Raw genomic sequence first — 24,965 nt, 5'->3', positions numbered from 1 at the left:
CCAGCCAGGGCAAAAAAAACCACTTTTCAACGTTTTGCTGGAGAAACGCGATGGAGCCGCAAATCTGCTGCAAAATTTGGAAAAAACAAGCGCAGGTTCCAGCGCTTGTTTTGAATAGAGCCCCGGGTGAGCCAGGTTCTGGGGTCATTTTTTTAAAAGGAGGGGGGTGTACAAGGCACCCTCCTAAGGCCCATTAAGCCCTGGGGACCACCACCTTCCCTGGGATTTGTTTTAAAAAATGGAGGGGGCCGTACAGACCGACATCCTGAGCTTAGAAGAAGCCCCAAGGACCACCACACCCCAGGGCAAGAAAATGATTTGGTGGGGATCTACACGGAACCCCCGGACCCCAGGGACCACCACCTCTCCAGGGCCTAAATACTGGGAGGGGGCCTTATACAGCCCTGGGGATCACACCTTCCCACAGCCAGCCCGTGCTAAGAGAAAGATGGAGCCACGCAACCCCCTCCTGGAGCTATGCAATGCCCTGGGGACTGCCACCCCCTAGGGCTGGCTCCTGTTATGTCTCAGGGTGCCCACCCCCAGGACATAGCTGTTTGCTCAGACTTGGTGAGAGGTTTGTAAGCTCTGGCCAAGTCAGAGTAAACACAAACTCCTCTCTCAGCAAGCAAGATCTGTTAAACCACTCCAGCTTGCTGGGAATGGGTTTTCGTCTGTTTCCCTGCCCATGAAGTGACTGCCCACAAACTGCATGTTTAGCAGCTCCCTGTCTGTAAGAGCAATGCCGGCTCCCGCAGGAGGCAGGGAGCCATCAGGAACTGTGGGGAATTAGGTCCTCAGGCCAAAATTGTCATGGGGAGGGGGTAGAGTGGCCCCTCCCCCATTTGTTTATGGCCAGACCCCAGGGGAATTGGGTCCCTTGGGCCGAAATCGGCCCAGGGAGTGTGGCCACATGGCCCACCTCCCACTTTAAAGAAAGTATTTGGCCCCAGGGAGGTGATGGCCCCCAGTGCCTGGGGTGTCCGTGCAGCCACCTAGATCATTTTTAAGATAGCCCCCAGGAGGTGGAGTCCCTGTGGCGGTATGAAAGCCCCAGAAGGAGGGATCCATGCAGCACCCTCCTTTGGTAAAACCAAAGCCCAGGGGAGGTGGCGGTCCCCGGGGCTCTTGGAGCTAAATGGAGGGGGTGTCTCTGCGCCCCCCTCTTTAATATGAGCAAAGTCGCGGGAAGGAGGTGGTCCCTGGGGGTTTTACGTGGGAAAACTGAGGGCAGAAAGACAAGCAGGAAAGGCAAAATAAAGGGTGGAAAATGAGCAGAAAAGGCAAAACAGAGAGCAGAAAAATGAACAAAAGGCAAAACAAAGGAGAAGAGGGCAAAACAGAGGGAAGAAAATCAAGCAGAAAAGACAAAACAGAGCAGAAGAGGGCAAAATATAGAGCACTCAGACACTCACACACCCACTCACACACCCACTCAAAGACCCACTCACAGACCCACTCACAGACCCACTCAGAGACTCATGCACCTACTCATACACCCAATGAGTCACTCCTACACCCACTCACAAACCTACCCAGAGACTCATGCAACCTCTCACACAACCAGAGACACTAACACATCCTCTCATAATCCCACCCAGAGACTCATGCACTCACTCACAGACCCACTAAGAAATGTATGCACTCACTCACAGACTCTTGCACCCACTCAGAAATCTATGTAAACAGTCTCACACCCACTCACAAACCCACTCAGAGATGTATGCACTCTCTGACAGACCTACTCAGAAGCTCATGCACTCACTCACAGTCTCACTTAGGGACTCATGCACCCACTTACAGACCCACTCAGACACTCACTGCATCTACTCACAAACCCACTCAGAGACTAACTCACATACTTATGAAGGTTGTCACAAACTCACTCACACACTTTGACACCAACTCACAGACCCACTCAGATACTCATGCACCTACTAACAGACCCACTCAGGCACTCAAACACCCACTCAAAGACCCACTCAGGCACTCTTGCACCCACTCAAAGACCCACTCAGACACTCATGCACCCACTCACAGACCCACTCAGGCACTCAAACACCCACTCACACACCCAGTGAGACACTTATGCAGCCACTCGCAGGCCCTCTGAGACACTCACAAACCCACTCACATCCCCATTAAAACACTCATACACTCACTCACACACCCACTGAGACACTCATGCACTCATTCACTCTCAAAGGTTATATGTTACACACACTTAGGAACTTTTTTTTTTAAACTTAAAAATGAATTTAAAAAATCAAAGGTTAAAGGTCTATTATAGTTAGGAAATATATATTTTTTAATTCACTGGAAAAAAAAGAAAGTTTACAGAGACGTTATAGTAAGGAAATAGATTTTTTTTTAAATTAGAAATTCATTGAAAAACCAAAGGTGACAGGGTTGCTATAGTTAGACTCAGATTTCACTTGTACAAAACCAGTGAAATTCAGCAGTTATAGTTACCTAACTTACTTCCTAACAATGCACTGCTTATGACCTCACATATTACATCACTCATGACATGGTCAGTGATATCACTGATGACACTGCAAATGAAATCACTGATGACATCATCCACAGAGCAACTAAGACACCCATTCACACCCTATGGAACCTCTCATATACCCACTCCCACTCACACACAACACCTCGCATACCCATACACAGACCCATACCAATACAAACACAACCACTTACTCATCCATAGAGACACTCACATATCCACTCACTCATACTGCCACTCACACAACCACTCAATCACCCATGCAGAAACTCATACGGCCACTCACTCACTCATACAGGTACTCAAAGACCCACACACTCACCCATACAGCCACTCACACTGCCATTCACTCACCAATATAGCTATTCACACATCATCATATAGACAGACACTTACACACCCACTCATACACCCTAATAGCTACTCACACACACTCAAATCCCCCATATAGAAACTCACACAGTCACTTACTCACCCATACATGTACCCACACACTTACCCATACAGACACTTACCCTGCTACTCACTCACAATACAGCTAGTCACACATCCACTCACTTACCAATGTAGCCACTGACCTAGCCTCACTCTGCCATACCACCATTCACACACCCACACAACCACTTACATACCCATTCATACATCCATACAACCACTCATACACACTCTTACAACCACTCACATAGATGTTCAGTCTCTAATACATTCACTCACACACACTCACTTACCTATACACATTCTAAAACAGCTACTCACTCACCCATACAACCACTCACTCACCCACTCCCTCAACCACACAGCCAGTCACACAGCTACCCATACAGCCTCACACACCCACTGACACACCTATGCAACCACTCACTCACCCATACAGCTACTCACATACCCAACAACACATCCATACAGCAACTCACATACCCATACAGCCACTCAGACATCCACTCACACACTACACACACTAATCAGTGGTGGATGCTACTAACAAAGGGCTGTGGGTGGAGTGGGTGAACCAGGGAGCGAGCAAGCATGGGGGTAGGTAGGAAAAAAGGTTAATCATTTTTAGAGAGTACCTGCCGCCGCCAGCCACCTCCCGCATTGCGTCGTTCCTGCTGGCCTTTTCCTGCATCCCAGCAGTCCCTGTGACAGACTCCGAGCCAATATCTGTGCTGCAGAGCAGGGATTGGTCTGAGCGGGCTGAAAAGATGCCCCGTTCAGACCAGGGAGTCTGTGTGGGTTTCTCCAGCCTGGCTGCTGAATGCAGCCGGGCTAGAGAAACCTAAGTGTGCATGTGTGTTTTGGTCGCCCTGAGGCGGCTGGCCAAACACACATGAACACTTAACGACACTCCTCCATCCTCCCGTGCACTGCCCCTCCAAGCACTAGCTGGCAAATGAAAAATAAAATGATGCTAGAGCATCGTTTAATTTTTGTTTGCTGGACCTGCGCTAGGCAGTGGAGTATAGACTACTCCTTCCAGTAGGCATGGTGGAGTATGGAATGGTAGTGTGCTCTCCATGTTGCTCTGGGTATTTTTACTTGGTCTTTCAGTGGGCATGGTGGATTGTAAAACATTTTGGGTGCTCTTAATCTTGCTGTTGGAGCATTGCTTGCGGTCTTCCAGTGGACATAGTGGAGCATGAAATGGCTGTGTGCTCTGCTGCTCGCTCTGTGTATGTTGACTTGGTCTTGTAGTTGGTGTGGTGGTATATGTAACCGCGGTGTGCTGTCTATCTTGTTGTGGGTGCATTGACTTGTCTTATAATGGGAGTGGTAGAGTATGCCATGGCAGGGTGCTGTCCCTCTTGCTGTGTGTATGTAGCCCTTGGTCCTACAGTGGGCATCCTGGATTATGGAAAGGCAGGGTGCTGTCTGTCTCTCTCCAGGTAAATTGACTTAGTCTTTGTGTGAATTCCGGCTCTCCGTGGTATATTGACTTGGTCTTGCAATGGGCATCGTGGACTGCGGAACGTCAGTGTGCTTTCTGTCTCACTGTGGGTCTATTACCTTGATCTTACAATGTTTTCAGTGGAGGAGGGAACATGAGTCCTGCTCACCACCTCATTGTGGTATTTCCTTGATCCTACAGTGGGTGTAGTGGAGTACGGATTGGCCGGCTGCTCTCCGTCTCACTATGGGTACATTGCCCATGTCGTACACTCAGCATGTACTCAGATGTTCAAGTGGGCACTTTGACAGGAGGTTGACATCATGAACTTGGTCTTGCAATTAGCAGATTACAAGACAAATGGTTTCTGAGTGTGTGGTGGTGGTGTGATGGTGAGCACTGGTTGAGTAGGTGGGCTGATAAAGGGGGTGTTAAGCATTTATTCTTTCATTTGTTGAGGTGGAGGGGACCTGGTGTGGTGTTCTTGGTTTTGACAGTGACATGGTGCTATGTTGGATGGAATTCTGAGCTTCATTGAGCAGGATGATGAGACTGTGGCTTCAGACTTGCAGTGGCCATGGTGGATGATGGACGGAGGCTCCCGCTGACTCTTGCAGCAGGCTTGGTTCAGGTAGGATCTTGCAGTGAGTACGGCAGAGGAGAGCACCCTTGTCCTATACGGGTTTCTGTGGCCGTGATCATACACTCGGTTAAGTGTGCTTGGTGGTGGTTGAGGGTGATATTCTACTCTTAGTCTTTATGATGGTGGATTGTTGGCTTTGTGTTGCTGATCTTGAGGTGTGATGGTAGAAGGGGACACAACTAACTGGATGGTGAGGAAGGGAGAATGTTGTCATGGCATTGCACGCTCAGTCACTCAGTGAGCATGGTGGAAGTGAGAGGAGATCCTATTTGTTGACCTGAGTGTAAACATTGTCAACTGCAGATGTCATAGTACACTTGATCCTTGAGTGGACCCGGGTCATACAGCCTATTCATCTGCAGTCGTGTGCGGTGGAAATGATTCACTAAGGGACCGATTCACAGAACTAACTTAAGACAAAATCCTAAACTTACTACTTTTAGTATTCACAGACGTTAGGATTTTGTTTTAAGTTTGTCTTAAGATAAACTTAAGACAGACTTAAGACAAAATCCTAACTTAAGTCTGTCTTAAGTCTGCCTTAAGTCTGTCTTAAGTCTGTCTTAAGTGTGTCTTAAGTGTGTCTTAAGTCTGTCTTAAGTGTGTCTTAAGTCTGTCTTAAGTTTGTCTTAAGTCTGTCTTAAGTCTGTCTTAAGTTCTTAAGTCTGTCTTAAGTCTGTCTTAAGTCTGTCTTAAGTCTGTCTTAAGTGTGTCTTAAGTGTGTCTTAAGTCTGTCTTAAGTTTGTCTTAAGTCTGTCTTAAGTCTGTCTTAAGTCTGTCTTAAGTTCTTAAGTCTGTCTTAAGTCTGTCTTAAGTCTGTCTTAAGTCTGTCTTAAGTCTGTCTTAAGTTTGTCTTAAGACAAACTTAAGACAAACTCCTAACTTCTGTGAATACCAAAAGTGGTAAGTTTAGGATTTTGTCTTAAATTAGTTCTGTGAATCGGGCCCTAATGGTCTTGCAGCGGGCATGATCAAAGTGAGTGTATGTGGGAATTGGATGGCAATGTACCTGGGTCCTACAGTGGGTATGGTGCCAATTCTCTACTAGTAAGCTTGTCCTCTCTCCATGGCACCACTCAGCAAAGACCAATGCACCTAGAGTCACATCTCTCTAACTCTCATCCCAAATCATTATTTACCCTGGCAAAAAACAAACATCTCCAAGTGCTGCTGTAACACAAGACAACAATGGTGAATTCAGCTGCTTGCCTCACAGAGAAATATCCAACACAAAACCAGGAGCCAATCACAAACCACACTGCACATGCAACACTTCAAATAAAAAATAACAAAGAGTTCAAATGTCTCTGTCTCCGGTCGAGCACTGCAAAGTAACACACCCCACTCCCCCAATTTACACTCAAGCTCACCCCCTTTGAGTTCAAGGGTCATCTTTTTCAGCACCTTTAAGAACTGCTTGCTGCTCCTGCACTCCACCCTTTACAGAACCCAACTTAACTCAGAGACTCTATGCTCACGCGCACTCACTCCAGTATCCGGAAGTCACACTCATCCACCTTCATCCATCCTGTACTCATGAGTATGAGCTCTGCGTTACTCCCTGAACTATCCTCGTAATAGCCTACAAGATGCCTTTTGTCACTCATACGCGCAGGCAGTCACACACTCTCAATCGCATGCACTCATTCACACTCAGGCTTTCAAATACAAATGTACACTCACTCACAAACACAATACCCCCAAGTCACAAGTGCTCATAAGGATACTCACCCACCCACATGCGCACACATACTCTCTTCAAATGCAGGCTGGTGTTTGCAAATTTTCTCATTCACACTCTAACTCAATTATGTGTACTCCTATGCATGCCCTCTGAGACAAAAACTCACCTACCTGCTCACACACACTCACTCACAGACTTGTACACTCACACACCCACTTTTACCTGTTTGAGATGCTCCCACATTTGTAGACACCCACTCTCATGCACTGGAGACGCTCATACATTTGCTATCCAGTACACGCTCTCTCACATGCTGTGGACACGTACCCAATCAATTAATCAATCAATCAATCGTATCATTTGTAAAGTGCACTACTCACCCATGAGGGTCTCAGGGCGCTATGGTGGGGAATGCTGCTACTGCTCGAAAAGCCAGGCCACACATTTGTTCATGTATACACACACTTTCACATTCAATGACAATCAACCATTGCTCACCAATACAACCAATCTTGTGTGCTATGACAGTCACTCACACAATTACTCACCTATATAGTTGCTCTCACATGCTGTGACAGTCACTCGCACATTTGTGCAGCTGCAGAGTCACTCTCACTTGCCCGAGACACTCCCACATTTGCTGACCTACAGGTAGAGTCTCACTCACTATCACACTCACTCACACATGTGGTCACCTGTACACCCACTCCCTCATGCTATGACACTCACTCACACATGTGGTCACCTGTACACCCACTCCCTCATGCTATGACACTCACTCACACATGTGCTCACCTGTACACCCACTCCCTCATGCTATGACACTCACTCACACATGTGGTCACCTGTACACCCACTCTCAGATGCTATGACACTCATTCACACATGTGCTCACCTGTACACCCACTCGCTCATGCTATGACACTCACTCACACATGTGCTCACCTGTACACCCACTCTCTCATGCTATGACACTCACTCACACATGTGGTCACCTGTACACCCACTCTCAGATGCTATGACACTCACTCACAGATGTGCTCACCTGTACACCCACTCTCTCATGCTATGACACTCATTCACACATGTGCTCACCTGTACACCCACTCGCTCATGCTATGACACTCATTCACACATGTGCTCACCTGTACACCCAGTCTCTCATGCTATGACACTCACTCACACATGTGCTCACCTGTACACCCACTCGCTCATGCTATGACACTCACTCACACACGTGCTCACCTGTACACCCACTCGCTCATGCTATGACACTCACTCACACACGTGCTCACCTGTACACCCACTCGCTCATGCTATGACACTCATTCACACATGTGCTCACCTGTACGCCCACTCTCTCATGCTATGACACTCACTCACACATGTGCTCACCTGTACACCCACTCGCTCATGCTATGACACTCACTCACACATGTGCTCACCTGTACACCCACTCTCTCATGCTATGACACTCACTCACACATGTGCTCACCTGTACACCCACTCTCTCATGCTATGACACTCATTCACACATGTGCTCACCTATACACCCACTCTCAGATGCTATGACACTCATTCACACATGTGCTCACCTATACACCCACTCTCTCATGCTATGACACTCATTCACACATGTGGTCACCTGTACACCCACTCTCAGATGCTATGACACTCATTCACACATATGCTCACCTGTACACCCACTCGCTCATGTTATGACACTCATTCACACATGTGCTCACCTGTACACCCACTCCCTCATGCTATGACACTCACTCACACATGTGCTCACCTGTACACCCACTCGCTCATGCTATGACACTCACTCACACATGTGGTCACCTGTACACCCACTCTCAGATGCTATGACACTCATTCACACATGTGCTCACCTGTACACCCACTCTCTCATGCTATGATACTCACTCACACATGTGCTCACCTGTACACCCACTCTCTCATGCTATGATACTCACTCACACATGTGCTCACCTGTACACCCACTCTCTCATGCTATGACACTCACTCACACATGTGCTCACCTGTACACCCACTCTCTCATGCTATGACACTCACTCACACATGTGCTCACCTGTACACCCACTCCCTCATGCTATGACACTCACTCACACATGTGCTCACCTGTACACCCACTCGCTCATGCTATGACACTCACTCACACATTGTGCTCACCTGTACACCCACTCCCTCATGCTATGACACTCACTCACACATGTGCTCACCTGTACACCCACTCCCTCATGCTATGACACTCACTCACACATGTGCTCACCTGTACACCCACTCTCTCATGCTATGACACTCACTCACACATGTGGTCACCTGTACACCCACTCTCAGATGCTATGACACTCATTCACACATGTGCTCACCTGTACACCCACTCGCTCATGCTATGACACTCACTCACACATGTGCTCACCTGTACACCCACTCTCTCATGCTATGACACTCACTCACACATGTGCTCACCTGTACACCCACTCTCTCATGCTATGACACTCACTCACACATGTGCTCACCTGTACACCCACTCTCTCATGCTATGACACTCACTCACAGATGTGCTCACCTGTACACCCACTCTCTCATGCTATGACACTCATTCACACATGTGCTCACCTGTACACCCACTCTCAGATGCTATGACACTCATTCACACATGTGCTCACCTGTACACCCACTCGCTCATGCTATGACACTCACTCACAGATGTGCTCACCTGTACACCCACTCTCTCATGCTATGACACTCATTCACACATGTGCTCACCTGTACACCCACTCTCTCATGCTATGACACTCACTCACACATGTGCTCACCTGTACACCCACTCTCTCATGCTATGACACTCACTCACACATGTGCTCACCTGTACACCCACTCTCTCATGCTATGACACTCACTCACAGATGTGCTCACCTGTACACCCACTCTCTCATGCTATGACACTCATTCACACATGTGCTCACCTGTACACCCACTCTCAGATGCTATGACACTCATTCACACATGTGCTCACCTGTACACCCACTCGCTCATGCTATGACACTCACTCACAGATGTGCTCACCTGTACACCCACTCTCTCATGCTATGACACTCATTCACACATGTGCTCACCTGTACACCCACTCTCTCATGCTATGACACTCACTCACAGATGTGCTCACCTGTACACCCACTCTCTCATGCTATGACACTCATTCACACATGTGCTCACCTGTACACCCACTCTCTCATGCTATCCCACTCATTCACACGTTTTCTCACCTGTACACCCACTCTCTCATGCTATGACACTCACTCACACATGTGGTCACCTGTACACCCACTCTCAGATGCTATGACACTCATTCACACATGTGCTCACCTGTACACCCACTCGCTCATGCTATGACACTCACTCACACATGTGCTCACCTGTACACCCACTCTCTCATGCTATGACACTCACTCACACATGTGGTCACCTGTACACCCACTCTCAGATGCTATGACACTCATTCACACATGTGCTCATCTGTACACCCACTCTCTCATGCTATGACACTCATTCACACATGTGCTCACCTGTACACGCACTCTCTCATGCTATCCCACTCATTCACACGTTTTCTCACCTGTACACCCACTCTCTCATGCTATGACACTCACTCACACATGTGGTCACCTGTACACCCACTCTCAGATGCTATGACACTCATTCACACATGTGCTCACCTGTACACTCACTCGCTCATGCTATGACACTCACTCACACATGTGCTCACCTGTACACCCACTCTCTCATGCTATGACACTCACTCACACATGTGGTCACCTGTACACCCACTCTCAGATGCTATGACACTCATTCACACATGTGCTCACCTGTACACCCACTCGCTCATGCTATGACACTCACTCACACATGTGCTCACCTGTACACCCACTCTCTCATGCTATGACACTCACTCACACATGTGGTCACCTGTACACCCACTCTCTCATGCTATGACACTCATTCACACATGTGCTCACCTGTACACCCACTCTCTCATCCTATCCCACTCATTCACACGTTTTCTCACCTGTACACCCACTCTCTCATGCTATGACACTCACTCACACATGTGGTCACCTGTACACCCACTCTCAGATGCTATGACACTCATTCACACATGTGCTCACCTGTACACTCACTCGCTCATGCTATGACACTCACTCACACATGTGCTCACCTGTACACCCACTCTCTCATGCTATGACACTCACTCACACATGTGGTCACCTGTACACCCACTCTCAGATGCTATGACACTCATTCACACATGTGCTCACCTGTACACCCACTCGCTCATGCTATGACACTCACTCACACATGTGCTCACCTGTACACCCACTCTCTCATGCTATGACACTCACTCACACATGTGGTCACCTGTACACCCACTCTCAGATGCTATGACACTCACTCACACATGTTTTCTCACCTGTACACCCACTCCCTCATGCTATGACACTCATTCACACATGTGCTCACCTGTACACCCACTCTCTCATGCTATGACACTCACTCACACATGTGCTCACCTGTACACCCACTCCCTCATGCTATGACACTCACTCACACATGTGCTCACCTGTACACCCACTCCCTCATGCTATGACACTCACTCACACATGTGCTCACCTGTACACCCACTCTCTCATGCTATGACACTCACTCACACATGTGGTCACCTGTACACCCACTCTCAGATGCTATGACACTCATTCACACATGTGCTCACCTGTACACCCACTCGCTCATGCTATGACACTCACTCACACATGTGCTCACCTGTACACCCACTCTCTCATGCTATGACACTCACTCACACATGTGCTCACCTGTACACCCACTCCCTCATGCTATGACACTCACTCACACATGTGCTCACCTGTACACCCACTCTCTCATGCTATGACACTCACTCACACATGTGGTCACCTGTACACCCAGTCTCAGATGCTATGACACTCATTCACACATGTGCTCACCTGTACACCCACTCGCTCATGCTATGACACTCACTCACACATGTGCTCACCTGTACACCCACTCTCTCATGCTATGACACTCACTCACACATGTGCTCACCTGTACACCCACTCTCTCATGCTATGACACTCACTCACAGATGTGCTCACCTGTACACCCACTCTCTCATGCTATGACACTCATTCACACATGTGCTCACCTGTACACCCACTCTCTCATGCTATCCCACTCATTCAAAGCCTAGAAAGCTCTCCCCGTGACGGCTGTAGGGGCTGCGAGCTTACCGCTTTACTACCAGTGTATTTGGAAAAGGATTGAATGTTTTTAAAACAATTTTAATACTGTTATGAATTTTGCAAGAACGCATTTTTAAATTGCATATTTGGGGGCTTTTCACCTAGTACTAAGAGGGAATACAATTTCGAGGCACTCTGACACACTTTACACTCTCTCTCTCCCTGCTACCACCGACCTAGACGAGCGTAGGCGTCGGCCGGCGGTGGGCGACATCTTGGGAGTAGCGGGGTCAGCGCTCTAGTCGCGCAGGACTCCCACCCTCCTATATTATAAAATGTGTGTCATGGCCAGACGGCGCAGCGGGCTGGCGCAGCGGGCGCGCCGGGCGCGCGCCGAAGCCGCGCCAAAGCCAAGCCCGTCTGCGCCCGTCCGAGCCTGGACCGAGCCCAGGGCCACCCCCCTTACACTTCCTGCTCTATCAAGGTTGGTTTATTCCTCATATGATCTACATGCATTAAATACCATTTCACACAGTGTACATAATTCACCAGTGTGCATATATGCAGATCCTATTGGAGGCCCTTTCATTTGCAATCTGTGCAATAAAACTACCCAGGACTTAACTAAACCTCCTACATTAATACAGGCTGCTCTTGTGAATGTGCGTTCACTTCCATGCCATAAAAGTGACATCTTAGAACTGCTCAATAGTCATGCCATCGATCTCATGTTTCTAACTGAAACTTGGGGCGATGAAGCATCAGGCCCAGATTTTAAAGCTGCCATGCCAGAAGACTACTGTGTTTATAGGCAGGATCGCAAGTCAGCAAGGAAGGGTGGTGGCATCGCTATTATTTACCGCAATACCCTGCGAGTTAAAGCTCTCGATCTTAAACATGCGAACTGTGAGGCTTTTGCCTTCACAGTTTTACTTACCACTAATCAATCCTTTACCGGTATACTTTTATACCGTCCCCCTGGTTCTCGCAATGCATTTCTGTCTCAACTCCATCAATTGAGCGAACTGGCCGCGGAACACAAACATTTCACTCTTTTAGGTGATTTTAATTTTTATTTAGAATCCCAGATGGATAAAGATTCGGTCCAGCTCATCACGGACCTTTCTGCGGTAGAACTCGAACAATTGATAACTGCTCCCACACATGAGGCTGGACATACGCTTGACGGTATTTTTACCAATAATCCTCATATCACCGTCAACAAAATACTACCTCTTACATGGTCTGACCACTCTGCTATTTTATTTGACATTAAAACCAGATCAAATACAGATAAAAATACCTCGCATAATGCTTATTTTACCACCAGAGATTGGCGTAATATAGATCATAATTACTTAGATCAGATTCTCACTGATGCCTTTGCGGATACTGACGGGGAAACGGATCCAAACATAGCAGCTACCACATACACTTCTATCCTGGAAAGGACATTTCAAACGCTAGCCCCCCCGAGAATCTCCAAACGCAATAGGAAAACACCATCAGCCCCATGGTTTACAGAACCTCTTAGGCTACAGCGTCAATATTGCCGTAACTTAGAACGTCATTGGCGCAAACACTATAACCCCTTAGACAAATTAACATACAAAGCAGCACTCCTGGACTATAAGCACAAAGTAGCCATGGGGAAAAAGATCTATTATACCACCCAAATAGACCAGGCGAAATGTAGTATGAAAAAATTGTCCGAAGTAGTGAACCATCTTTCAGAACCAGTAAACCCTCCCACTGAAACATCACAAACTCTATGCAACATACTAGCTGATTTCTTTTCAGATAAGGTCACCTCTATATTTAAGGACTTCACCCCCAACTCCATTAATATGACATTCACGAATGCAGAATCTAAACGGAACCCATCTAATTTCACGGACTTTACTCAGGTACATTCAAATTGTATACACAAACTAATTTCCTCAATTAAATCTGGCTCCCCTTTGGACCCTTGTCATCCCTCTATACTTCATACTATTTCAGATACTATCACTCTACCACTGACACACATTTGTAATATCATGTTTTCATCAGGTGTTTATCCAAATATTTGGAAAAACACAATAATCAAACCACTCCTGAAAAAACCATCGCTTGATCCTTCTGAACCTTCCAGCTATCGCCCCATTGCATCATTGCCATTTCCTGCTAAGATCTTTGAATCTGTCATGAATGAACAACTATCTGACTATATTCAAACGAATGACCTTTTAGATGACACCCAGTTCGGTTTTCGACAAGGTCACGGGACAGAAACGGCTCTGATCAAGGCCGCTGACGAAATAAGAACCACAATGGACAACGACGGCCAGGCGGTTTTGATTCTGCTGGACTTATCGGCGGCTTTCGACACGGTCGATCATTCTACTCTGATCGGCCGTGTCGAGGCCATCGGTATTAAACACAAGGCCAAGGATCTCATAGCATCTTTCCTGGCCGACCGTAAACAGGCTGTCAAGCTGGGCTCATTTACTTCTCCGACATTTGCCCTTCCTTGCGGTGTCCCACAGGGCTCCTCGCTGAGTCCGACCCTTTTCAATATTTATGTGTCGGACTTAGCGAGGGTAATAAAAGCGTACAACATCAATTTGACCACTTACGCTGATGATACCCAGCTGGTACTATCTATTCATAAAAACGGTTCCACTATAGCGGCCAACTTTAAAGACGGCATGCGGGCAATCAGCAGTTGGATGGCTTCCAACTGTCTTAAATTGAACTCCTCTAAGACCGAGGTAATGCTGTTCGGTAAGGTTCAGCCGGTCTGGTCTCCCTTATGGTGGCCGGAGGAAATGGGCACTCCACCTGAACCAGTCAGCAGGGTGAGAAACTTGGGAGTCATTTTCGATGACAAACTCCAGTTCCACGATCACGTGAATTCTGTAGTCTCATCGTCTTTTAACATCTTGCGAAAAATTAAGAAGCTTTTGCCATACCTTCCTACCACTGCTGGCAAAACTCTTATTTCTACCCTAGTGTTTTCACGTACGGATTACTGCAATGCCCTTTTCCTCAACGCTCAAGAAAAAGTTATATCCAAACTGCAAATGATTCAGAATGCTTCAGCTAGAGTTTTACTTGGTGTCCCAAAATTTATTTCTGTCTCTCAACAACTACCTCAACTACACTGGCTCCCAGTAAGGAGCCGTATTAAATTTAAGTCCTTATGTATTGTATATAAGGCAATAAACAACATGGGACCCAAATTTCTTAGAAATTCTCTTAAGCCTCTACCAACCCCCAGAACGCTCCGTTCCAACACCGCTAATTTGCTCCAACTTCCCAGAACAAGGAAAGTTAATTGGGGAGACAGACGTTTTAACATCGCATCAGCAAGATTATGGAACTCTCTTCCTTTCCAAATAAAATCCAGTCCCACATTGCTTATTTTCAGGAAGCAACTGAAAACGTGGTTGTTTTCTCAATAAACTAATCAGCACCTTAGACATAGATCGCTACACCTGCTCTTAAAAACACTGGTAATGGATCTAGCTCTTAGCGCCGAGACACCCACGGGTAATTGCTGCGCTGTAAAAATCACAAAAATAAATAAATAAATAAATAAATTCACACGTTTTCTCACCTGTACACCCACTCTCTCATGCTATGACACTCACTCACACATGTGGTCACCTGTACACCCACTCTCAGATGCTATGACACTCATTCACACATGTGCTCACCTGTACACCCACTCGCTCATGCTATGACACTCACTCACACATGTGCTCACCTGTACACCCACTCTCTCATGCTATGACACTCACTCACACATGTGGTCACCTGTACACCCACTCTCAGATGCTATGACACTCACTCACACATGTTTTCTCACCTGTACACCCACTCCCTCATGCTATGACACTCACTCACACATGTGCTCACCTGTACACCCACTCTCTCATGCTATGACACTCACTCACACATGTGCTCACCTGTACACCCACTCCCTCATGCTATGACACTCACTCACACATGTGCTCACCTGTACACCCACTCTCAGATGCTATGACACTCATTCACACATGTGCTCACCTGTACACCCACTCGCTCATGCTATGACACTCACTCACACATGTGCTCACCTGTACACCCACTCTCTCATGCTATGACACTCACTCACACATGTGGTCACCTGTACACCCACTCTCAGATGCTATGACACTCATTCACACATGTGCTCACCTGTACAGCCACTCGCTCATGCTATGACACTCACTCACACATGTGCTCACCTGTACACCCACTCTCAGATGCTATGACACTCATAGTCATAGTCATAGTCAAGAATCTTTATTCGGTGATTAAAAAACACCATAAAAGCACACATATATATACATAGATAAGAAAAACATTAAATCTTAGTCAAGATCCTTGTACATGAATAATACAATAAAAATCTCAACATACAGGGCCATAAATGTAAAACATAAAATCCCAGGTCGTTCATTCCTCTCCCCTCGTCATCCTTAATCGAACCGCCACCTTGATAAAATTCATGACACAACATAAGGTTAGCGGGTCGGAAGCTTGTTGCAAATAGACTAAAGCATCCCTGGCATGTTCCAATTGGGCTTTTTTTAATATATCCACTAGAAATCTACGCCTGGGCATAGAAAAATAGGGGCAAAGCAAAATAAAATGAAGGGAATCCTGCGGACACCGATTGTCGCAGCCGCAGGGTCCCTTCTGCTCAATTGACATGGTAAAACCTGCTGGAGAAGCCAACATAAAAGGAAGTAAGTTCAATCTAAAACGACACATAAGAAATCTGTCCTGTGCGTTATGTACAAGATACAGATAGGGCTCCATACCCTCCACACTCTTCACCAAGTTATAAGCCCTCACGGACTTTTTCTCTCCTTCAACCTCCGCACGACATTGGGTTTTCCGCTCTAGGAAAATTTCCCCTACTTGTTTCTTGTGCTGTGCTAAGATGGTTGTGGGGTTCCTGAAGAGATTTCCGAACCCTAACTCTTCAAGAGTGTTTCTCACATATTTGAGCCAAGGGATGCGCATACAGTGAGTCCTACCCAAGCAGTCCAATAGAATTTCTCTGCTTAAATATGCATCTGGGTTTGCCCAAATTTTTAGCCACGCCAGAATTGGCCTGAGTTTTAATAAGTCAACCAGGTGTGGCCTCCCTAGCTCCCTATGAGCTATATATCCAGCAGTACTAGGTGGTACCCTCAGGATAGATTTCATGTGTCTATTTTCTTCCTGTTCAATTCTAGCAGTATTCACAAAGCCCCAAACTTCTGCCCCGTAGCTTACTTTAGAACATGTTATGGAGCCGTACAGGATCATCACCTGTTCCGGGCTCCACCTGCCCAGCCTCCTGCCATAACCAGCTATAGCCCCATTGGAGGCGATCATTTTATTGCAGCGTTCTGCCACCAAGGGGTTAAATTGGAGAGCACCATCAAAGGTTACTCCGAGATAGGAGAACGTTTTAACCTCCTCTAAACGATGGGTACCTATTGTGTAAAAGGATTTAGAAGAAGGTTTTTTGCCTGCCAGGAGCACATAAGACTTACTTAAGTTGACAGATAGGTCCAGATCACTCATAAACTTGACGAACCCATCTATCAAAATTTGCAAGCTTCGGGGTGTACGCGCAAGCAAGACCGCGTCGTCTGCATAGAGCAGGACAGGGATATGCCGCGACCCGACCCTTGGGGAATCTGTTTTTAAACCCAAGAGAAACTGTTCTAAATTATTAATGTAAAGGGAGAACAAAAAAGGGGCAAGGATACAACCCTGTCTGACTCCACTTTTACATGAAAAGGAGTCAGACAATCCCCCCTCCCTGTTAAATCTTACTTTAGCCGTGGTGTCACTATGCAGCTCTCTTAATATGGTGATTAGACCACTCTCGATCCCCAAGCCTGCCATCATGTCCCACAACTTCCCTCTATTGACGTGGTCGAATGCTGCTGCCAGGTCCATGAATCCCATATAAATGGGTTCATCACTGGCCAGAGTGTATTTGGCAGTCAGCATATATAGGTTCAGGCATTGATCGCTAGTGGACCTCCCTGCCCTAAACCCATATTGGGTGTCCGAGAAGATGTTATTCTCTTCGGTCCACTCTGACAATCTATTCAGAATTGCCCTTCCCAGAAGTTTAGCCGAAACGTCAATCAGGGAAATTGGCCGATAACACCTAGGATCGTCCTTGTTGCCCTTTTTAAAAATTGGCACAATAATCGCTTTAGACCATGATGGGGGGAGACCACAGGAGATAGCGGTGTTTAAGACCCTAGTCATCAGGGGGGCCCATAGGTCTATATTACTAAGAAAGAGGTCAGGGGGAATTCCGTCCGGACCCGGGGCTTTGTTCTTAGTTAGGCTTTCCATCCCTACAGTGATCTCCTTAAGAGTAAATACTACCGGGGGAGCCTGGCTTTGATTTGCTGGTGGCTCTACAAGGATACCCGGTTCGTGGTTATACAAACTCCTAAAGTGGGCAACCCACTGCTCCGGTAGGATATTGGCCCCTATTTCCGGAGAATCATTTTCTAAAAAGGTCGGTTTATTAATGATTCTCCAGAACCCCGCTAGGTCCCTTCTTTCCCCTGCCTCTCTCAGATCTGCCCAAGCTTCTGCCTGCAAGGCAAGTTTCCTCCTTTTGGTCTCTTTTCTATATTTCTCTCTGCTTGCCCTAATTTTATGTGGATCCCGTGGTTTTGACTTAAGAGAGCATTTCAATTCCCTCAGTGCTTTAGAACAATTCTGATCAAACCACCGGGGATTGACCAGGTTGCGTGTGGGCGCATTGGTCCTTAATAGTCCATCTATCAGATTTACAATATGGTCAAACGTTTCTAATAGTCTTGTGCCCTGTACTTCCAGATCCAAGCAGTCGTTTATGGCCCGCAGACCCTTGTTGCTCAAGTTTTTATAAAATTTTACCCCATCTATTCTAGACCACTTCAATCTCCTGCCTTGATCAGTGACCCTCTCCCCTATTAAGCGGTGGACATTGGGTCCTGGGCCCGCCCTATATATAAGCATTAAAACAAGCGGGTTATGGTCACTGAAGCTGTTCCAGTCTATCCCTACACTAGTTACTTTATTGACCAGGGATCTCGAGACCAAAATGTAATCTATAATAGATGAACAGCCCCTGCCTTTAAAAGTTGGTGGGAGTGTGCCGTCCGACTGTGGGCCTATCATATTGATGGTATGCTCTAGGTCATACTTAAGCCGAAGCAACCTAAGAGCACCCCCGGTAGGTGAATGAGAAAAATGAGGCCCCTTCTCAATTGGGCATTGCGCCCAATCTGTATTTACTTTAATTAATGCCGGACAGAGATGACAATTAAAATCCCCCACCACAAGCAACCCATGGGATGGGCCCTTATTCTGAGATACGATTTCTTGTCCCAGCCTTTGGTCGAGTTCAGTCAATACCGGGGTAAGGTTATTTGCTGACTCGGTGTTATACAAGTTAAAAACAGAAAATCGTAGCCCCTTTCCATGGAACCGAACTGCCTGGATCCCATGTGAGGACCAGTCTGGGAAGGACCAGGTGCCTGGGAGAACTAAATCTACATAGAGGGACAAACCACCCATTGCTCTCCCAGAACTAGATTTTCGGGCGGGAACAAAAAAACACTTGTACCCCTGCAGATGGTAATTATTCTCCACAGCCCATGTCTCCTGTACACATATGATATTAAATTTTCTAATGTAGTCAACCCATTCCTTATTATGAAATTTGCCCGCTATACCAGCTATGTTCCATGAGATAAGTCTCACCCCCTCTCCACTCCATTCTGCACCCCCCTGGTCCCTTGATCTTATTTCCAACATTGGCCTTTGCGTTGCCTGTTCATGTACCCCTCCTATATTGTTTTTAACTATTGCCTCAGGTTCAGCGCACATTGAATCCCCCACACCAATCGCCGAGGTTTGTGGAGCCTTAAAACTTTGCTCCTCCAATATTTCTGCCAGGTCGCCCTTTTCAATACAGCCCTGGGGGGTGTTATCTGTTTGTCAATCGACCCCCTCTAGTCCATACAGGCAATTGAACTGGTTGTGGGTATAAAAGGGTTGTTCCAGTCGACCAGCTATCGGTCTGGGGTATAAGGCCTGGTGTCTCCCCCTCCTCCCAACCCTCTCCCAGGTATCATGAGTTTGGGGTTGCTGAGATGGGACTGGGCTAATGGGAAAAAAGAACGACACATGGAGGGTTTGGATGGTGGATTCCCTAGATCTATTTTTCCCCTGACATATAAACGCCACCGTACCTGTATCCCTGAAACTCACCAGTATACAATCCCCTTTTATGGATTTTTGTGTTCTCCCCACCCATGGTACCCTTCTTACCATTATGATTTCACTATTGAAATGTGTCGGAAGGGGTCTGTTTATATTTAACCACTTAATTACCCTACTTTTCAGGGCACAAAAGTCCTCCATTTCACCTTCCTCGAGTGGGGGGACACCCGCCATGACTACCGTAAAAGCGTTAGTCTCTGGGGGTAAGTTAGGTCTGCGTGGTCTCAGGGTGAGCTTCATTAAAGGGGTCGGGATGGTATTATCTACCAGCTGTGCCGGGGGTACAGGTCCTGGCGGTTGGTTGGGCATATTGGCAGGGGGAGGTTTGAATGTGACAGGCTTTGGCCTTAAGGGTTGTTGTGAGGGTGCCACATTCGCGGCTTGTGAAGGGACTGGATTGACAACACTATTTGCCGTCGGTTGGGGCACTACGGTAGGGAGAATGGGATCTGATTGCCCTCCCTGTCGGCCAGCTTGAGTTTTCAGACTACCTAATGTCGCCTCCAAAATAGTTAGTCTGATCTCTATCTTTTTAATACTCTCGCTGATCGGCAATAGCAGGGACCTTAGCAGGAATTCTACATTTCCAAGCGGGACAACAGACAAAGGGATATTAGCAATAACAGCTCCTGTATCTTTTATCGTGCCAGGAGCTGAATCCTTATAAGCAATGGGTTTTGGGTGTGAATCCTCCGGTGGTTTTTCTACTAATGTTGGGGTTTTTAGGGACTTACCAAAGTCCGAATGTAGAACCTTGGGTTGACTCTTTCCTTGATTACCCTTAGATTTCCTCCTACGTTTGTTGGGAGGGGGTCCGAAAACTACTTGAGTGTTAGATGGCTTGGATGTGGCTTTCCTAGGTTTGGGCGCTGGGGGGAGTTGGGACACTAAATCAATTGTCGCCCTAGTTGGGCTAGGACTATTGGCTGGTGCTATACTCATAACTGCCCCTGGTGAAATATTAGTGCAATCCCTCAGCAGTAATGGGACATCATCAATTCTAGACAACTCTTCCCTGGGTGTAATAACTTGATCTCCAAGGAGGGTATTTTTCATGTTATCAATTGAGCGTCTCCGTTCTGCCCTTAACCTGGACAGGTTACACTCTTTATCCCCCTCCCCTACTGCCCGGGAAAAATAGTTTTCAAGAGTCCTGTTTTTAACCACGCCCGGTTTAGATGGAGTGCTCTCTCTTACCGGGGACGGCATGATGTTCGTAGTGAGTTAAACTCTGCCGGGGGATCTCAACCAGTAGTTGAGCTCAAAAGCTTTGTTCACAATCCAAGAGAGTAGGCCCAGCCCGGCCTCCTTCGGCCCCTGACGGCCACAGACGGTCCCGCCCTTGTCCCGGGCTTCTCCCGGCGCGCTCCCGCGCGCTCCCGCGTAGCGGATAGTAACCTTCACTTAAATAGGAAGTCCATTGGGTTGAAGGCGGGGCGTGGTGGTGGCCAGGGAGAGCGGCCAGCTGGTCAGAGGCGCGGTGTGCAGGGGCTTCTGGGATTGGAAGTCCTGCCCCGCACGCTCGCAGCCCTGGTCCTCCCACGCAGATGTTAAAGAATTACCCTCAGTCTCTGGGGCGCAGCGGGACCCGCGAAGCGGGTTCCGCAAGTCGTGAAGGGCTGACAGGGGTCCAACAGAGTCCGCTAAAAAGCAGCAACAAGCAGCAAACAGCAAGGGTCTCACTCACTCACTCACTCACACTCACTCACACATGTTTTCTCACCTGTACACCCACTCCCTCATGCTATGACACTCATTCACACATTTTCTCACCTGTACACCCACTCGCTCATGCTATGACACTCATTCACCCACCTTTCTACTCTGATGTCCCACTGCACATGTTTTGCTCTACACATTGGTGATGGTTCCTTAACTGCTCGCTTCATCCTCTCTCTCTCAGGTACGTCTATCACAGTTCAAAGTGGATGGTGGCTGGCAACGCGGACTCTCCTGTGCCCCCACGGGTATACATTCACCCCGACTCGCTGGCTTCTGGAGACACCTGGATGAGGCAGGTGGTCAGTTTCGACAAACTTAAGCTGACCAACAACGAGCTGGACGACCAAGGCCATGTGAGTGTGTGCTGTGTATCTGCATGTGTAGGGGGGACAATCATCAAAGCTGAAGTGAGGGTGGAGGTAGGCGGATCTAAGCCAGAGCAAGGGTGGACTGGAGCCTCTAAGCCGAAGGAAGGCAAGACGTAAGCCCGAGGAGGTAATAGCCAGGCGAGGAGGTAACCTTGAAAACTGTTTGACTATAGGTGCTCCTTCAATCTCATTTCTGAAGGCTCATGATGCAATTAAGGGGCTAAATATAAAGCCATACCAGTTATAATACCTATTTGGGGTACAGTATACAGGGCATGAATACTATTTGCACCGTTTATATGGTACTATCACATTTCATGATTCTTACTTTGCATTAAATGTAGAAGGGATCTTCTTTGGTCCTGCTGAGAAGCCGGGGAGGGCTTCGAAACGTGTTGACACAGGAAGCACTGTCCGTTAGAGCTGAGTCCTTCTGTCATATTCCCCACTTTTAACAATATCCACTCATAGGAACATTAAAAAATGTTGGTTTTCCACAGAGCCAGATTTTTTTTTAATTAGATACCACTTTCACATACTTCTGACCCTTGTCATAAAACCAGTGCTCCCACGTAGTCGTAGGTCGTAGCCCACCCCGCAGTGGGACGGGAAGACCCCAATGATGAAGCATGACACCAAGGGCCCTTTTGGTGGGTGAGGGGTATTTTAACAAAGCTGTGGGCTTTCCACCATCGTAGGAGACACACATTTCTGGAGGAACACTACATGCTTTACTCTTAAGGGTGGATCTTTTTGTTTATATATATTGATTAGAGGAGGACGTATCCACCTCTTATGCTCCTTCAGAGCACTACCTCTTCATTGCTCCCCTTGTTTTTTCGGAAGCCCATCAAAGCAACAGCGAGTCTGGCAGTAGGCTTATCAAAGCTGCCGTGAACCAGGAGTTGGACCAGCCTGTGTGAAACAGGAGTGTGGCTTATCGAAGCAGAAACGTATCAACGCAGGTGCAAACCAGGAGGCTGGATCACATAGAAGCTGTGTGAGAGGAGCAAGGCCCATAGAAGCAAAGGCAATGGGGGGAGTGGGGCTATGTGGGAATACACCCATCTGGCCGTGAGGTGAATGTCCTGCCTGGGACTCCACACCTTTCCTCCAGGAACTTTAATGACCACAGGGGGACGGAAGGTACATGGAATGCACGGAGTATGTCAGTGACCTCAGAGGAGCCCTTGGACCCACGAATTTCATTGGTTCTTGGAGGTTCTTTCACCTTAGGTGAACCTCTATCAGATGGGCAATTGTAGTGAGACAGCATTCACCACAGGGGTAATGCTTTTTATTTCCTCAATGTTTCAGACTAAGTCAGTGTAAACTCTCTAAAAATTGACCAGCAAGTACTCGTGGGTGATAACTTTAAAACTCAGTCTGCCTTCGGATCACCTACATGTCCGATGCCGCTAAGTGTTGCCTCCATGGACCTGAGGACAGCGCTTGGTGAGGTTCCTGAATCTCCTCTGTGGATTAGGGATCCTGAGTGAGCTACTATCACTGACGATCCTTCCTGCCTTTGGCACATGAACCCAGCTGTGTACTTGTGCACTCTCTTTTTTGGTTCATCAGTGGCTTGCACAAACATTTGGCCGATTGCACAAAGGATGAATCCTAATGAGTTGATGATAAGCTTTCAATGTCGTCCTTCGGGTTGATGATAAGGTTTCGATCTCGTCCTTCGGGTTGATGATAAGGTTTCGATCTCGTCCTTCGGGTTGATGATAAGGTTTCGATCTCGTCCTTCGGGTTGATGATAAGGTTTCAATCTTGTCCTTCGGGTTGATGATAAGGTTTCAATCTTGTCTTTCGGGTTGATGATAAGGTTTCAATCTTGTCCTTCGGGGTGATGATAAGGTTTCAATCTTGTCCTTCGAGGACATTACCTTATCCCTGTCCAGAAGTCTGATGATGCTTTAAGATATTTTAGAATGCCTTTTCAAATGCTTACACTATAAGATACTTAACCATTAATACAGGAAAATCTAAATACATGGTCCTCAATTCCCATCACGCCTTAAAGTCCAAAATTCTTCTGAATGTTCCCTTCATGGTTGAGGGCAGGAGTTTGTTCACTTGTGTGTAAATGTTGTGCTGATGAGAGTGATAAGTCAGGTTGAGAGAAGTAAAGTTCTGCAAATCCCCACTACACAAAGCCACCTATATTCCTCCAATCCACATGTAGAGGGAATGCTGTTTCCACAACTCTAGAAATCTGTAACTCGCAGGCTGAGTGGCTGCAGTTTTTGGTTCTGGGATAAGGGGAATGTGTGATCCTTTGATGAGAATCTATCCCTAAGAAGACTTTTGAAAAGTCCCTCTAGCTCTCCAACCATCCTCTTACTACTCAAACGTGGCCCGGTCAAAGTCCTTGTCTGGTTGCTCTGAACCCTTCCTGACGTTGGATACGTACTGGGGAGATTGAGAGATATCAATACATAGGGCAACATCAAAAGAGGTGAGGAGTCTGGACCATGCAAGGGATCCTCCTGCGATGAAGGATGGTCTCAACAGAGGAGGCAGATGCAACAAACAAACCAAAAGCAGGAAAGC

General features: G+C 47.3%; 1 protein-coding gene across 2 annotated transcripts in view; it reads left to right on the top strand.

Moving 5' to 3' along the window:
• The window catches only part of TBX15 (T-box transcription factor 15), a 251,478-nt gene that overhangs the window by 158,995 nt on the left and 67,518 nt on the right, over window positions 1-24,965 (top strand). For both annotated transcript variants that reach the window (XM_078656352.1, XM_078656354.1), the window contains one exon: window positions 22,217-22,388. In XM_078656352.1, the coding sequence (XP_078512478.1) occupies window positions 22,217-22,388 (172 nt within the window). The remainder of the gene's footprint in view (window positions 1-22,216; window positions 22,389-24,965) is intronic.

The sequence above is a fragment of the Lissotriton helveticus genome, chromosome 8, assembly GCF_964261635.1.
Source record: "Lissotriton helveticus chromosome 8, aLisHel1.1, whole genome shotgun sequence".
Lineage (NCBI taxonomy): Eukaryota > Metazoa > Chordata > Amphibia > Caudata > Salamandridae > Lissotriton > Lissotriton helveticus.
Note: the sequence above shows the minus strand (reverse complement) of the source record. Positions and strands in the feature narration are given on the sequence as shown.